General features: G+C 38.9%; 1 protein-coding gene across 1 annotated transcript in view; it reads left to right on the forward strand.

The window, feature by feature from the left end:
* HUWE1 (HECT, UBA and WWE domain containing 1, E3 ubiquitin protein ligase) overlaps positions 1-15,877 on the forward strand; it is a 133,891-nt gene that overhangs the window by 81,495 nt on the left and 36,519 nt on the right. The window contains exons 27-36 of the mRNA XM_021708454.1: positions 325-458; positions 899-993; positions 2,863-3,054; positions 9,122-9,338; positions 9,868-9,990; positions 10,514-10,751; positions 11,133-11,363; positions 12,883-13,005; positions 13,525-13,620; positions 14,391-14,660. Of these exons, the coding sequence (XP_021564129.1) occupies positions 325-458; positions 899-993; positions 2,863-3,054; positions 9,122-9,338; positions 9,868-9,990; positions 10,514-10,751; positions 11,133-11,363; positions 12,883-13,005; positions 13,525-13,620; positions 14,391-14,660 (1,719 nt within the window). The remainder of the gene's footprint in view (positions 1-324; positions 459-898; positions 994-2,862; positions 3,055-9,121; positions 9,339-9,867; positions 9,991-10,513; positions 10,752-11,132; positions 11,364-12,882; positions 13,006-13,524; positions 13,621-14,390; positions 14,661-15,877) is intronic.

The following is a 15,877-nucleotide window of genomic DNA, read 5'->3' on the forward strand; positions in this document are numbered from 1 at the left end:
CAGCAATACCCACCCCACCAAAAAAATTAGAAAGTAGTTGATGAATCTATAAAACCGTGTCTGTAATTCAGAAAAACAGGTTTTTTTATGTTGCCTTTCATTTTACCAGAAGAAATAAGAAGGGTTCTTAGAGACCATTTCTATAAGAGGATACCTTTTGGAACTGTATTCTTAAATGTGGACATTTTTGTGAAGTAGACAACTTTGTGAGAGTAGCAGTGACAGAAAAAAGAATCCTTTATTCGCAAACAGCTGTAAGTTTATTTTCAATACATTTGTTCAGAGAATATCCCAGAGGTGAAATTCTTTCTGCTTTGATTGCAGAGTGAAATCCGTTCCATCTCCGTAAACCAGTGGGGCTCTCAGTTGGGTCTGAGTGTTCTGAGCAAGCTGAGCCAGTTATACTGTTCCCTGGTATGGGAAAGCACTGTTCTCCTTTCTCTGTGTACCCCAAACAGGTAAAAGAATGACAGTCTCTCTTATTACTCTGTTAACTTTTCTGACAGAAAAACTAAGCTCAGTGAGCCTGAAGGGGATATATCAGGGATGGAAGGTTGTGGTAAAGAGTTTAGAGGTTTTCTTGTCTTTCCCACCAACTAGCCTGGGAACTTGCTGACAAATTGCAGCATCTTGTACATCTTTGACTTAATATCCCAGTTATGCTGTGTCAGCATGGTGGGTGTTTAAAATTTGTTCCTGTTGGTAGCAAGATACAAAAAATTGAGTTAGGAACTTTGTGGGGTGCTACCTTAGGAATTATAGATGCTTTATTACATTCAGGTGCACTTACCTGCTATAAGAGGGATAGTGTCAGCCAAGCAAGGTAAAGATCATGTATAATATAACAGGTGAACTATCAGTATTTTGGTTTTGTTGCTCATTGTTTCTCTTCTTGCAGCCTACCACCTGGGTGTGAATTTGGCCAGGCGGATATGCAGAAACTGGTTCCAAAGGATGAGAAGGCAGGTACGACCCAGGGCGGAAAAAGATCAGGTAACTCTAAGAAACTAAAATGTTAGTCATTAATTCTAAGTTCTATTCCTGTGTCTTTATAGGTTTATTCTGAAAATTGTTAGTTCTGTCATCCATAGTCCTCAGTTTTCATCCTTTCACTGATTTTTGGTTGTTTCCTCTATAAAACATATACATAATAGGAAAAACAGAAAATGTATAGAAAGAAGAATCACCCGTATTTCAACCGTGAGGAGAACATTTTAGAAGTGTCAGCCTAATCTTTTTCTTTGAGGATATTGTGACTGTCTCAGATAAAACATTTACTGGATCTCTTTTTCACTTAAGTACCATGTAAAGGTACACAAACTAATCGTTGCCTATTAAGTTTCCAATGTGCTATTTTTGAAAATAAGCATCTTCATATGTAGTTTTCTACAAATATCAAATTGATCCCTAGAATTCACTGTATCAAAGGGTATGGTGAGATTTTAATTTTTAATGTAAAATCTCAATTTTTGTGTTGATTACACGTTGAAATAATTTGAGTTATATTGATTTAAGTAATATTTGAAATTCAGTCTATTTCATTTTAGTTTTGAATTTTGCTACTACAAAAGTTGAAATTATTTATGTGACTCACATTATTTATATTTCTACCAGATAGTAATTTAGAAAATTGTTTTTATGGTATCTCACAGTAAAAATAATTGCAGTAAGCAGAAATCATACGCTATTTTCTGACCCTTGGCAACAAACCTAAAGTTAATCAAAGCAACTTTTTCATAAAATATTTTCTCCTGTGTTCTATATCTAGAAAGAAATAAAAATTGATAAGCTACTAAGAAAACATTGAAAACAATTCTGTGTATAAAAACTTATGAGATACACTTAAAACTTGTACTGAAATAAGTAAGGAGAAAGAAATTTCTTTTTCTTTTTTATTTCTTTCTTTCTTTTTTTTTTTTTTTTGTAGAGAGAGTCTCGAACTCCTGACCTCAAATGATCCTCTTGCTTCAGCCTTCCAAAGTGCTGGGATTATAGGCATGAGCCACTGCACCCGGCCTAAAAAGGGAAATTTCCAAGGAAATATATGACAGCCGGTTATTAAGAGAGATGGAATAAAATTAATAAGCTATACACAAACCTCTGACAAAATGAGAATCTCAAATTTAGTCCATATATACCAAATTTAACTCAAGGAAATAAACTAATTTACTAAAGATCGAGAAATAAAATTAGATTCACCATTAAAGAATTGCCTCTCCTAACAATTATTATTTTTTCCATCAGTTTTTTACAATACATTATTCTTTTTCTATATAATATTAAGAACTTGATAACTTGTTTTATAAAGTTCACATAAAGCTCATTCTTACATGTAAGAACACATATATACCCCAAAAAAGACACACCCCGCATTCATATATAAATTGTCTTAAATGCTAGGAAAGAAAATTCTCCAGTGGTTATCTATGATGTCCAGTTTGAGTTTAATGAACTATATATAGCATTCTAGCAGGGCATCCAAATTGACTGCATTGAGACACACACACACACACACACACACGGCATCCAAATTGACTGCATTGAGAGACACACACACACACACACACACACACACACACACACACACACACACACACACCACCACCTCCCCCCCCAGACTAAGACTATTCACACGCTTTCATTTGAAGATACCAGCATTAGCTACTACTTTAGTAGACCTCTAGACATAGGAGCATATCATACAGTATTTTGGTGGTTTTTGTTTTTTCGATTTTAGGAAATCATGAGAATTTTAAGGAGTAACAAATATCATAGGTAGCTCTTTCTTGGGTCTCTTCAGAGCAGGGAACTAGATAAGTGCCGGCTCTGTATCATCTTATTACTCTTCTCTTATGTCTGCAGATGGAGAACAAGATGGGACTACTGGAACTATGGATGCTTCTACCCAGGGCTTATTGGAAGGCATTGGGCTAGATGGTGACACATTGGCTCCCATGGAGACAGATGAACCCACTGCTTCAGACTCCAAGGGCAAATCTAAAATCACACCAGCCATGGCTGCCAGAATCAAGCAAATCAAGCCTTTGTTGTCAGGTGAGTAGTTGTCTTCTTTCCACTCCCTTTTCTGTGTTTCAGCACCTTAGTCAGTCTTCAAATAGATTTGAGTTGGAAAGGCTATATTATTTTATTTAGCAAGTTTAAAACTTCTGTGACTCATTTTCAGGTGTGCCTTCTCAAGGGCCTACTATGTGACAGACAGGTTCTGTTCTGGCTGTTAGGGATACAGAGATAAGAGAATCCCTTCCTGAGAGCCATGTCTACCTTCCCTTCTTTAATTTCTTCCCCCTACTTGATCTTCACTATTGCAGATAGTTTCTGGCCCTCCTCCCATTTTACTAAAATGTCTCAGTAAGGTACCTATAGCCTCCCTGTGGCTAAGTCCACTGAATACTTTTCAGTTCCCTTCTCACTTGTCCTTTGCATGATCTCCTTCTAGAAATATTTTCTTCCCTTGGATTTTTGTTATTAAGCTGTCTTGATTTCTGTTTTGTTTTACTTTAGAATTCGGGTTGCATGTGAAGATTTGTCACATAGGCATATTGCATGAAGGTGAAGTTTGGGCTTCTGATGAGCCCACCTGCGCCACCACCACCCCACCTGACCCTATCTCCCCCCCATGGGTGATCATGCATTCCCTCTTTTCCTTTCCCCCTTTTGCAGTGCCCAGTGTCTGTTTTCATCCTTGTGCCTATGTGTGCCCAGTGCTTACCACCCACATATAAGTGAGGAAGATGCAGTATTCAGCCAGTTTTCTGTTTCTGTGATAATTCACTTAAAATGATGGCTTCTAGTTCCATTCATGTTGCTATATATGTCATGATTTTGTTCTTTTTTGTGACTGTGTAGTTTTCTATGGTGTTTTATTTACCACATTTTCTTTATCAGGTCCACCTTCAGTGAACCCCTGGATTGGTTTCATGTTTTTGTCATTGTGAATAGTGCTGCAGTAAACATACTAGTGCAGGTATCTTTTTGGTAGAATGATTTATGCTTCTTTGGGTATATAACCAGAAGTGGAATTGCTTTAGTTATCTGAGAAATTTCCAAACTGATTTCCCCATGGGTTAAACTGGCTTACATTCCCACCAATAGTATATAGGCATTCCCTTTTTCTGTAGCCTCACCAACATATTTTGTTTTTTGTTTGGTTTTTTTTTTAAAATTGCCATCCTGACCAGTGTGAAATGGTATCTCATTATAGTTTCATTTGCATTTCTCTGATTAGCAGTGTTGAACATTTCTTTCTCTGTTTATTGGCTGCTTATATGTCTTCCTTTAAGAAGTGTCTGTTCAAGTTCTTTGCCCACTTTTTAATGGGGTTATTTTTTCTTTTCCTGTCGATTCGTTTGAGTTCCTTATAGATTCTGGATATTAGACTTTTGTCAGATGTGTAGTTTGCAAATATTCTTTCCCATTCTGTGGGTTGTCTGTTTATGTTCTTGATGGTTTCTTTTGCTGTGCAGAAACTTCTTAGCTTGATATGGTCCCACCTGTCAATTTTAGTTTTTGCTGCATTTACTTTTGAGGACTTGGTCATGAATTAATTGCCTAGGCCGATGTCCGGGAAAGTGTTCCCTAGGTTTTCTTCTAAGATTCTTATCGTTTAAGGTCTTACATTTAAGTCCTTGATCCATTTTGAGTTAATTGTTGTATATGGTGATAGTTAGGGGCCCAGTTTCATTCTTCTGCATATGGTTAACTGGTTTTCCCTGCATCATTCGTTGAATAGAGTGTCCTTTTTCCAAAGTTTGTTTTTGTACACTGTGTCAAAGATTAGTTAGTTGGAGGCCAGTGATTTTACTTTCAGATTCTCTGTCCTGTTCCATTGGTCTATGTTGTCTGTTTTTGTACCAGTACTGTGCTGTTTTGGTTGCAGTAACCTTGTAGTAAAGTTTGAAGTCTGGCAGTGTGATGCCACCAGCTTTGTTCCTTTTGCTTAGGTTTGCCTTCCCTATTTAGGCTCTCTCTCTTTTTTATTTTTATGTTTTTGCTTCTGCATGAATTTAGGTATTGTCTTCTCTAGGTCTGTGAAAAATGTTACTGGTAGTTTGAGAGGAGATTGTTTTGAATGTGTAGATTTCTTTGGTTAGTTATGGACATCTTAACAATATTGATTCTTCTAGTCCATTTTTTCCTTTTGTTTGTGTCATCCTTGATTTGTTTAAGCAGTGTTGTAGTTCTCATTGTAAAGATTTTTCACCTCTTTGATTAGAAGTATTCTGAGGTATTTTTTCGGTGTGGCTATTATGAATAGGATTGTGTTTTTGATTTGGTTATCAGACTGCTTATGTGGTGGTATATAGTGGTGGTGTATAGAAATACAACTGATTTTTGAGCACTGATTTTTATATCCCGAGACTTTACTGAAGTCATTTATCAGTGCTGGGAATTTTTTGGTGGGATCATTTGGGTTTTCTAGGTATAGAATCATCCTCTGTGAAGAGGAGTAATTTAACTGCCTCTTTTCCTGTCTGGGGACCTAATTTCTTTCCCTTGCCTGATTGCTCTGGCTAGGACTTACAGTACTATGTTAAATAGGAGTGGTTTTCTTTATTTTGTTTTAACAGTCTGGCTACTCCACCCAGTCTCCTCCCTTTTTCTGTCTCTTAAACATAGCTGGCAAGTGGCATAGTTTGGTAAGTGTTTTTATTAAACTCACTTTGGAAGCTTGATGGAGACTATATTTGCAGCATATGAAATTACATTAAAATGTGCACTGATCTGTCTTTGCCATCTTTTGCCCCTTAATGTAATGTCCGTGTTTGTGGAACCTGTTTTGTTTGTTGCCACTTTCCAACGTAAATATAGAGGAGAGTGAAGATATAATTCCCAGAAATCTAGGGACCTGCCCAAAAGCAAACAAAAAATGGCCTTTGGTGTTTTTTTGGCGTTTTTTGGGGGTTTTTTTGAGTTGGAGTCTCACTCTGTCACCCAGACTAGAGTGCAGTCGCCGCTCCCGGCCACCGCAGCCTCGACCTGCTGGGCTCCAGCGATACTTCCGCCTCAGCCTTCCAAGTAGCCGGAATTACGGGCATGCGCTACCACACCCGGCTGATTTTTTGATTTATTGTTGTGATGAGGTCTCGCTGCCCAGGCGGGTCTCGAACCCGGGGGCTCAGGCAATCCACTCACCTCAGCCTCCCAAAGGCGCGGGATTACAGGCTGAGCCACCGAGCCCTGCTGGTGTTTTCATTTGTTATCTTAAATTTTCATTAATTTTGCATTTTACTTCTCCACTTGTTTTCCTTTAAAAATCTACCAATACTACTCACCCAAATTGAAGCAAAATTGACCAGACAAGAAGATCTTCAAGTTTATTTCTTCTTGCTTTGTCATACCACTTTGACCTTGGAGCATTTAGGGATTTCTCTGTGGACCCAGTCAATGAGTTTGATGTCCATTTCTCTGTGGTTACTGGTCTTTTGTTTTCTTCTTGTCTTTGGAGTATCTTTGAGCCACTTTATTGTCTATTTATCTGAAAGCACTATTGACAAAATGTAACCCTAATGAAATTAGGGTGAAACCCTAATGTTTTGATGCATTTTCCCATTGATTTAAATTCATTAGGTTTTCAGTGTCTGGGTATACCCAACTTCCAGCCAAGCAGTGTACATGCATATCTGTAGCCTGTTCCTTAATTAGGACTAAGAAATTTAATTTGGCTGGGCTTGGTGGTTCAACCTGTAATCCCACGCTTTGGGAGACTGAGGTGAGTGGATTACCTGAGGCCGTGGGTTCGAGACCCACCTGGGCAATTTGGAGAGACCTCATCTCTACAATAAATCAAAAAATTAGCCTGGCATGGTAGCGCACGCCTATAGTTCCAGCTACTTGGAAGGCTGGGGCAGAAGGATCCCCGGAGCCCAGCAGGTTGAGGCTGCGGTGACTGGGAGTGGCCACTGCACTCCCAGTCTGGGTGACAGAGTGAGACTCCAACTCAAAAAAAAAAATTTTTTTTTAATTTGGATGTAATAGGAGGAAGAAAGGAATGTTTTTCTTCTTACTGTGCTGTATACATTTCTATACATCTGAGCTTTTTATTAAGTTTGAGCAGGATATATGACCCCAGCTCAAGTAGAACCTATTTTTACACAGTGGGTTTATAACAAGACAGACATTTAACCCAACACCCCTGCGCAGTCAAATCTACATTTAACATTTGACTCCTTAAAAACATAACTAATAGCAATAAAGTAAGCTAGAGAAAGGAAGATGTTATTATGGAAATGATAAGGAAGACAAAATATATTTAGTGCTTATTAAGTGGAAGTGGATCATCATAAAGGTCTTCATCGTCATTATCTTCATGGTGAGTGGGCTGAGGAGGAAAGGGAAGGGAAAGGACTAGTCTTGCTGTCTTGGGGTGGCAGAGGCAGAAGAGGTGAAGGAGGTGAAAGGGGAGGCGGGAGAGGCAGGCACACTCAGTTTAGCTTTATGGAAAGACAACATAATTTCTGTCTTTCTTTTTCAGAAATTTATCTAAAAATGCCTCTATACAGTACCAATCCTTCTTCCACCATTTATTTTCGTTTCAGTGCCCATATGATAGCAGGGTCCATGTCCTTGAAAACATGTAAACAGTTCAGGATAATCAACCCTTCTACCAGATTGTCAGTTTGATTTTGGGCACTGCTTTTTCTGTGTCTTCCTCATTGTCTGGCATTGGTTCACAGGCCCTCATCTCCATCAAGTCGTCTTCTGTAAATTCCTCTGGCGTGGTTTCTGTTAGCAATTGAATTTCTCCAAAATCCGTATCTTGAAACCCTTTACAATATATGAGATCTGCAAGAGATTACCTTGTACTTCAATAAACAGTTCATTTGAGAGATGAACTTCTCATGTGATGATGAGCATCACAGGATTTTAAGGTGGATACTTGCAACACTTGAGCTTACTGCAATAGCAAGAGGAGGTGGCTGCAAAATTATTACAGTAGTAGTTAATTTTATGTAGTTATGATTTAATATTGCATGTTTACATTTGTTTACATTTCTCCCCACTGCTGGTAGTGCCATGTATGGTGTATGAGTGTGTATGTTTTGTTAATTTTCACTTTTTATAATAGATAATGTGTATATTTTATGGTAATAAGTGATCAAATAAGCTAGTATCTACACATCTTATGCATTTATGACATACCAAACTTTTTCTTAATTTTAAGAATATTTTTATAAGTTTTTCAAATTGTCACACATCTCCAAAAATTTTTTTAATATATTGGAAAAAGTTCACATATAAGTGGTAGTGGACCTGCACAGTTCAAAACACATATTCTTCAAGGGTCAGCTGTACTTTGATTCAGACCCAGCCCTTTTTTTCTCTGGGTCATGATGAAACAATGTTTAGTTCAAAATTGCTATTGTCTTTTGCAGCATTTTCATTTATGATTTTAAAAGTAATAAATATTCATAGTAGAAATGTAAAAGCACATCAAAATGTTAATAAAGAAAAGCTGGGAAGTATTCAAATATAATTTGGAGGCATGTTTTCCTTCCCCTTGTTATGCATTTTCTTTTACATATATTTGCTGCCCCTTTTTTTCAATATGTTGAAAAGCATTTTATAAAGATGAAAATTTGAAATTCCTTATAATCTGCCTAAATTCCTTAAGGGGCCACTTTTAGCATTTTTGTGCTTTTCCTAGCAGTCTGTTTTCCTTTGGGGTCAGACTTCTTATAGTGTATATGATTTTTTTTATCTAAGTGGTTAAACTTTTTTTGCTATTTTTAAAGTTCTCTGTAGGCATTTTAAGTGACACCATAATCCAGTAGATATATCATTTCCATAATCGGTACACATTGTTTGATTGCGTCTACAAAGATGATTTCAATGTGTACTTTCTATAGTAGTGTGAGTGCTTGTCTTTTACATGATGATCTTTTATTTGCCAACATGCTTCTCTGTCTCCTACCTTCAGAAGAGGCATTTGTTCCTTATGGAACTTCCCTTTTTGGATTACCAAATGTAGAGACATCCAGGTGTTTCATAGGGGTTATAAGAGGAAGTGGTGAGTCATAAAAATGTATTAACAGTAATGTATCTGTTGTATTGAAACCATTCTGAAAATACTGAACAACCTTATTCTGACTTTTGATTCCAGCTTCCTCGAGATTAGGCCGAGCACTTGCTGAGCTATTTGGACTCCTTGTTAAACTTTGTGTGGGATCTCCTGTTCGCCAGAGAAGGAGCCATCATGCTGCCAGCACCACTACAGCACCGACACCTGCCGCTCGATCAACAGCCTCAGCCCTCACTAAGCTCCTCACAAAGGGCTTATCTTGGCAGCCCCCACCATATACACCTACTCCCCGCTTCAGGTGAGGTTCACCTTGAGTTGCAGGAACTAGAAAGTTGCAAAAGAATATACTTTGTTTCTATACTTAATTAAATGGAGATTTAATCTCTGAATTAGAGAACGTGGAGTTCCCTTTTTTACTCTAGAAAATTAAGTGTAGGGTACTTGTTTTGCTTGTACCTAGTATAGAACATGGGAAATTTTTAAAGCATTTGCATCAAATTGTATTAAGTTAAATGACCGTATACAGGTTGAGTATCCCTAATCTGAAATGTTCCTGTGACACTCAAAACATTTCAGATTTTGGAGTATTTTGAATTTTGGGATTTTCTGATTTGAGATACTCAACTTGTATTTTTTAGAAGGTGGGAGATGTCACCTTTTTTGCCTTTGGAATTACAATAACCATGTTAATCACCCACCTACATTCCGGTCAGTTTGTTAGTCATTTTAGTGCATTGTTAAAAGTTTATTCTTGACTTTTATGTGATTTCTTATTGCTTCTGTATCTGCTTCAGGGAAGATTAAATTTTGCATTTTTCCTCTTTTAGGCTGACATTCTTCATCTGTTCAGTTGGTTTTACATCCCCAATGCTGTTTGATGAGAGGAAGTATCCCTACCACCTCATGTTGCAAAAATTTCTCTGCTCTGGAGGCCACAATGCCCTTTTCGAGTAAGGATCAATTTACTTCACAGAGAAACATTTCTTAGAGTTTGGTCTTTTCTCTGTATCTTACCAGCCTACCACTTTTAAGTAGCCTGTCTTGTGATAGTGGATACATAGAGATAGCCATTAGTTGCATCCTTCTGTGTTCTGGAAACTAGCCATGTTTATCTCCATTTTCATTGGAGAATGGCACTTAGCCTCTCCTAGAGGTATGCTTGTAAGGGTCTCTGCTGTTTCTCATTTTGCTTCCAGTTCCCAGTATACATTTTTCTGATAGATGTTCTTTTCTAGTTTTCTGCTTTTCTTGGTCAGAATATTCTGAGTTTCACTTGTTTGGGGGATTTTTTTTTTTTTTTTTACGGCTTTCAAAAGTAGAGCTGATAAACGTTGGACAGATTAGAAGTAATAGCTTTAAGAGGAGGGACACGTAGTGCCAGTGTTGAGAGTGGAGACCTTTTAGATGTAAACCACCCTTCCCAATTTAAAATACTAATATTCTGTTTCCATACTTTTCCTAATTTAAATTTAGAACTTTCAACTGGGCTTTGTCAATGGGAGGCAAAGTTCCTGTTTCTGAAGGATTGGAACATTCAGACTTGCCGGATGGTACAGGAGAATTCCTAGATGCCTGGCTTATGTTGGTGGAGAAGATGGTGAATCCCACCACGGTGCTTGAATCACCACACTCACTACCTGCCAAATTGCCCGGAGGTGTCCAGAACTTTCCACAATTCAGTGCACTCCGCTTCCTTGTGGTAACTCAGAAAGTGAGTATTCGACATTCTAAAACCAAGAGGAATTTCTTACGCTAAGTAGTTCCCACTCTGTTTTGTCCACCTTAATGAATAACATTATGGAGGAAACATTGGCTCCTACTCTCTGGTAGGGCTGCCTTACAGAAAGGAGTAGAGACCATTTGAGAATTTTCTGTGGTATAAACATTTGAACTGAACTTCAGATTGGTACTTCAAGTTGAATTAAATACCCTTTCTCTGTACTTCTTTAGACTCCCTCATGTTGTCCTAGCATTTTGTTACTGGCACTGACTATTTATGGAAGGACTATATCATATAGCTTTTTAACTTATTCCTTCTGGGACTTTGAATTGAGGTAAAATAATTGTCATGCACTTTTCAAATGACTTACAGGCAGCTTTTACTTGCATCAAGAACTTATGGAATCGGAAACCCCTGAAGGTTTATGGCGGGAGAATGGCTGAATCCATGCTGGCTATTCTTTGCCACATCCTCCGAGGAGAACCTGTTATTCGAGAGAGACTGAGCAAAGAGAAGGAGGGATCTCGAGGAGAAGATGATGCGGGGCAAGAGGAAGGTGGCTCTCGCCGAGAACCTCAAGTCAACCAACAACAGCTGCAGCAGGTAGGATGCTGGCATCACACTCGGGGGTCCAAATTTTATACCCAATGGAGTGTGATGCTTAAGGGTTTTCTAAGTTGACATATCAATAAGTGTCTGGTCACATTAGCTAGGAAATGGTTTGCATTTGCTCCTTCTCTTAGCATTTTTTTTTCCTGAAGAAAGCTAGAGTGTAGTTCTGATGCTCTGCATAGGTAATAGATTTATGTCCTCCTAAGCATGTTGGTTAGTACTAGAAGTCTTACAGTATTCTCAGTAGCTTGCCATTGCTACGTTCTTAGGAGGCAAGCTGTTCTCAGCTACTTTCTGGTTAACCTGTGAAGGAAACGGCTATTGTGACCCAGTTTTATTCTTCAACAAGAGCTTTCTGAAACCATAATCAGCTACACAACTTTTGTTTTCACTCTTTTTTTTTTTGAGTTGGAGTCTCACTCTGTCATCCAGACTGGAGTGCATTGCCTGCTCCTGGCCACCGCAGCCTCGACCTGCTGGGCTCCGGGGATCCTTCCGCCTCAGCCTTCCAAGTAGCTGGAACTACAGGCGCACGCTACCACGCCCGGCTAATTTTTGATTTATTGTAGAGATGAGGTCTCGCCAAGTTGCCCAGGCAGGTCTCAAACCCGCAGGCTCAGGCAATCCACTCACCTCAGCCTCCCAAAGCGCGAGATTACAGGCTGAGCCACCGAGCCCAGCTTTGTTTTCACTCTTAAATAAATGTATAAGGCTTGTAAGTTCCTGTCACTTCAGTCTCAAAGAGCATTTTAGCATTTTCCTCCTGGAATTTGTATGTATGTTCTTTTTGTGTCCAAAGTTCTGTTCAGATCTGTCTTCTATAGACACACACCCCATTTTTTACTGTAAAAGTGATAAATACAAGTATTTTTTAAAAGCCTTCGTAATGGTACCACACAAGATAGTCATTGTCTCCTTTCTCAGTCACTTAATTCTGTGTGACTAGTTTTTGCATAGTTAATTAGCATCAAACAGTATGTGGACTTGTACTGTGGTTAAGAAAAATTTTTACCTGATTCGTTAATTTTCTTACAGTTTGATGTTGTAAAACTATGGCATATAGTTTTCTTGTGTACAAATCCTTATGTACATGTGATTATTTCCTGGTAGTAGAATTACTATGCCAGTCTTTCAGTCACTTGTTATTTGCCATTTTGCTTGCCAGAAATGGAGACCAGTTTATGCTTCTGTGTGTGAATCTCATCTTTTAATTATAATAATTCCATGAATCACAATAATAATCTACACACATATACATCCCATTTTCTTAGAGGATGAAATTGAGAATTGCCTTGGCTCCCTGCCCCATTGTGTAGCATGAATGTTTGAATGTTATGGAAGCACCAAACAGAAAAGATTGTTCATGTTACCTAACTGCCCTAGCTCATAAATGCTCTGTTTGTATGCAGTTAGAAAGACTTGTTTCCATCTTGAAAAGGTTACTTCCTTTTAAAAATGCACTTGGATTTCTCTGATAATGTGGTGCTGAGCTCTGACATTCTTTATGTAGCTTATGGACATGGGCTTCACAAGGGAACATGCCATGGAGGCCCTGTTGAACACCAGCACCATGGAGCAGGCCACAGAGTACCTTCTAACCCACCCTCCTCCAATCATGGGAGGAGTTGTTCGGGTGAGTTGGCTTAGGAGCTGTAATTTTTCCAGGGTGTTGGTTTTACTGCCACTATCCTTTTTTCCTTTATCCTTCAGTCACTAGTCTTTGTTTCTATAAACTGCTTCTCATTTTCTGTTATCTTTATTGCCAGTATTTTCTTTTCATGATAACTCTAAAAGCTCCAGAATGTAATGCCCAGAAGCATCCTATTCCCAGCCATGCAAATTTCTAAACTTTGATCGCAGAAGAACCCACAGTTAGAAAGCAACAGAAGAGGCATACATTTCTAAGTTGCAGAATAGTTTGTCACATTGAAACCCTCTTCCTATATGTACTTTTTATTGTCATTTTCTCCATCTGTTCTTTTAGTGACCAGGTAAGCCTACTTGGGTTTGACATAGAGAACAGTAGTTGGAGCCCCTTCCCCTCTCTTAAGCTTGAGCACAAGTGGTCTGTTTCCCTGTGAGTTGAGGTGGTGTCATTGGGTTTCATTGTTTTGGGTGTGTCATTACTGGGTTTTCTGTTATTGTTCTGTAGGATCTCAGCATGTCCGAAGAGGACCAGATGATGAGAGCAATTGCTATGTCTCTGGGGCAGGATATTCCAATGGATCAAAGGGCAGAGTCACCTGAGGTAACTATGAAACTGCATCCTAAGGGACTTGGCACATGAACGTTAGTTTTCTGTGAACCTTCTGTTACCATTGCAAAGTAATTGGTGGAATTAAAGTGTAAAGAATGACATGGGAGTACCATCCATCCCAACCTTGCCATTCATCAAGCTTCCTTGTTTTGATCTGAAGCTTTAGGTGAGACAAATGAAGCATTTATCTTCTATGTCTCTTGGTAGTGCCATTAGTTCAAGCTTGGCTGTATATTCCCAGGTAACAATGACTTTGATTTACCATATTGGAAAATACAGGACATTTTTTATTAATGATTTTGTGGGAAGTAGTGTTTCCATCTTGAAAAGAGTTTTCTTTTTTAAGTGCATTTGGATTTCTCTGATAATGTGATACTGAGCTCTGGCATTCTTTATGTAGCTCATGGATATGGGCTTCACAAGGGAATATGCCATGGACGCCCTGTTGAACACCAGCACCATGGAGCAGGCCACAGAGTACTTTCTAACCCACCCTCCTCCAATCATGGGAGGAGTTGTAGAATACTGCAAGTAATGTGGCAGTGCTTTGGGTTGTTGGAAGGAAGCATCCCTCCCTTCTGCCTTCCCTATCTTATTTTAACCTGTATCTCTGCCCTCAAACTAATTGCCACTCCAGGATTAAAATCATCAGCTTAAGAAGGTACAGGGTTTTTTATATGGTGAGGCAAATACATTCTCTGATCTTATGTTTCCTCCTTCACTTCTCTCATGTACTTTCACTCTTCCTTTTCTGCCTTCAGGAAGTTGCTTGTCGGAAAGAGGAAGAGGAGCGGAAAGCTCGGGAAAAGCAGGAAGAGGAAGAGGCTAAATGTCTAGAGAAGTTCCAGGATGCTGATCCATTGGAACAAGATGAACTCCACACTTTTACAGATACCATGTTGCCAGGCTGCTTCCACCTTCTTGATGAGCTGCCAGACACAGTGTATCGTGTGTGTGATCTGATCATGACAGCAATCAAACGTAATGGAGCGGACTATCGTGACATGATTCTGAAGCAAGTAGTCAATCAGGTAAGCTCTTAAGGGGCCAGAAAGGGGAGTATGTGAAGTGATTCACCTGCCTTCTATCAAAACCTGATTTCTGAAAATCATTCTACATGATATCGGTATATTCTCCTTATCAATTCTTTTGATCTTGTAATCTAGCTCATGCTTAAATGTTACCTGAAACAGTGAATTAACTACATCACAAAAATGTCTTTGGAAGGGAGAAACAAAGCTCTATTTTCCCAGTTTTTTCTTAGATTTGTCTAAAATATCCAGAATGTGTCTTACTCCTGAGCCAAGTTAGTCCCCCTGTACTAAATTAAATAAATGTTTTTTCCTCCTTTGTAACAACCACTTTAACAAATGAGTCCCCATCCTGATGAATATCTGGGACCTATTTGTCCTCTTCTTAAACAGTGTTTTTCCCTCATTATGAAATTAACTTGTGCTAATTTTAGAAGTAGGGTAAGAAAGAAATCACCCTAAGTCCCCACACTGAAAGATAGCCAGTTTGATTGTATTTAAGTTATTACAATCTTGTTTTATATAAATTTTTTTCGTTATTGCAAAGATGTGTGGGGTACAAGTCAGGATTAGGTACATAAGTAATGTATGTGCAGGTGAAGTTTGGGCCTCCAACTGGTCCTCACTTCCCCTGGTTTAGGATGAGGTACCCTTTGTATTGATATGTGCCCCACCTTCCCTTCTTCCCTATAATCTTTTATATAATTTTTAAACCTAGAAGGAGGAAAAGAAGTCAAAATGGGAATACATTTTTGGGGGGGACTACATAAACATAACTTTAATGTGGAAATAAAAGTAACAATAGAGAAAACATTTTTTCACAGAAAGTTTTAATATTTATTGTTTATGATGATTTTGAGGGAGATATAGTGGAAGATTGTTTATGGAAATGTAAGTTCATAGAACCTTTTTCAGGTTGACTATATGCACCTGGATTTTTTTTTTTTTTTTTGAGTTGGAGTCTCACTCGGTCGCCCAGACTGGAGTGCAGTGGCCTCCCAGCCACTGCAGCCTCACCTGCTGGGCTCCGGCGATCCTTCCGCCTCAGCCTTCCGAGTAGCCGGAATTACAGGCATGCGCTACCACGCCTGGCTGATTTTTTTATTTATTGTAGAGATGAGGTCTCGCTGCCAGGCGGGTCTCGAACCCGCGAGCTCAGGCAATCCACTCACCTCAGCCTCCCAAAGGCGCAGGATTACAGGCTGAGCCACCGAGCC

This window comes from Carlito syrichta, unplaced genomic scaffold, assembly GCF_000164805.1.
Source record: "Carlito syrichta isolate Samal-C Ts95f unplaced genomic scaffold, Tarsius_syrichta-2.0.1 Scaffold137883, whole genome shotgun sequence".
In the NCBI taxonomy this organism is placed as follows: Eukaryota; Metazoa; Chordata; class Mammalia; order Primates; family Tarsiidae; genus Carlito; species Carlito syrichta.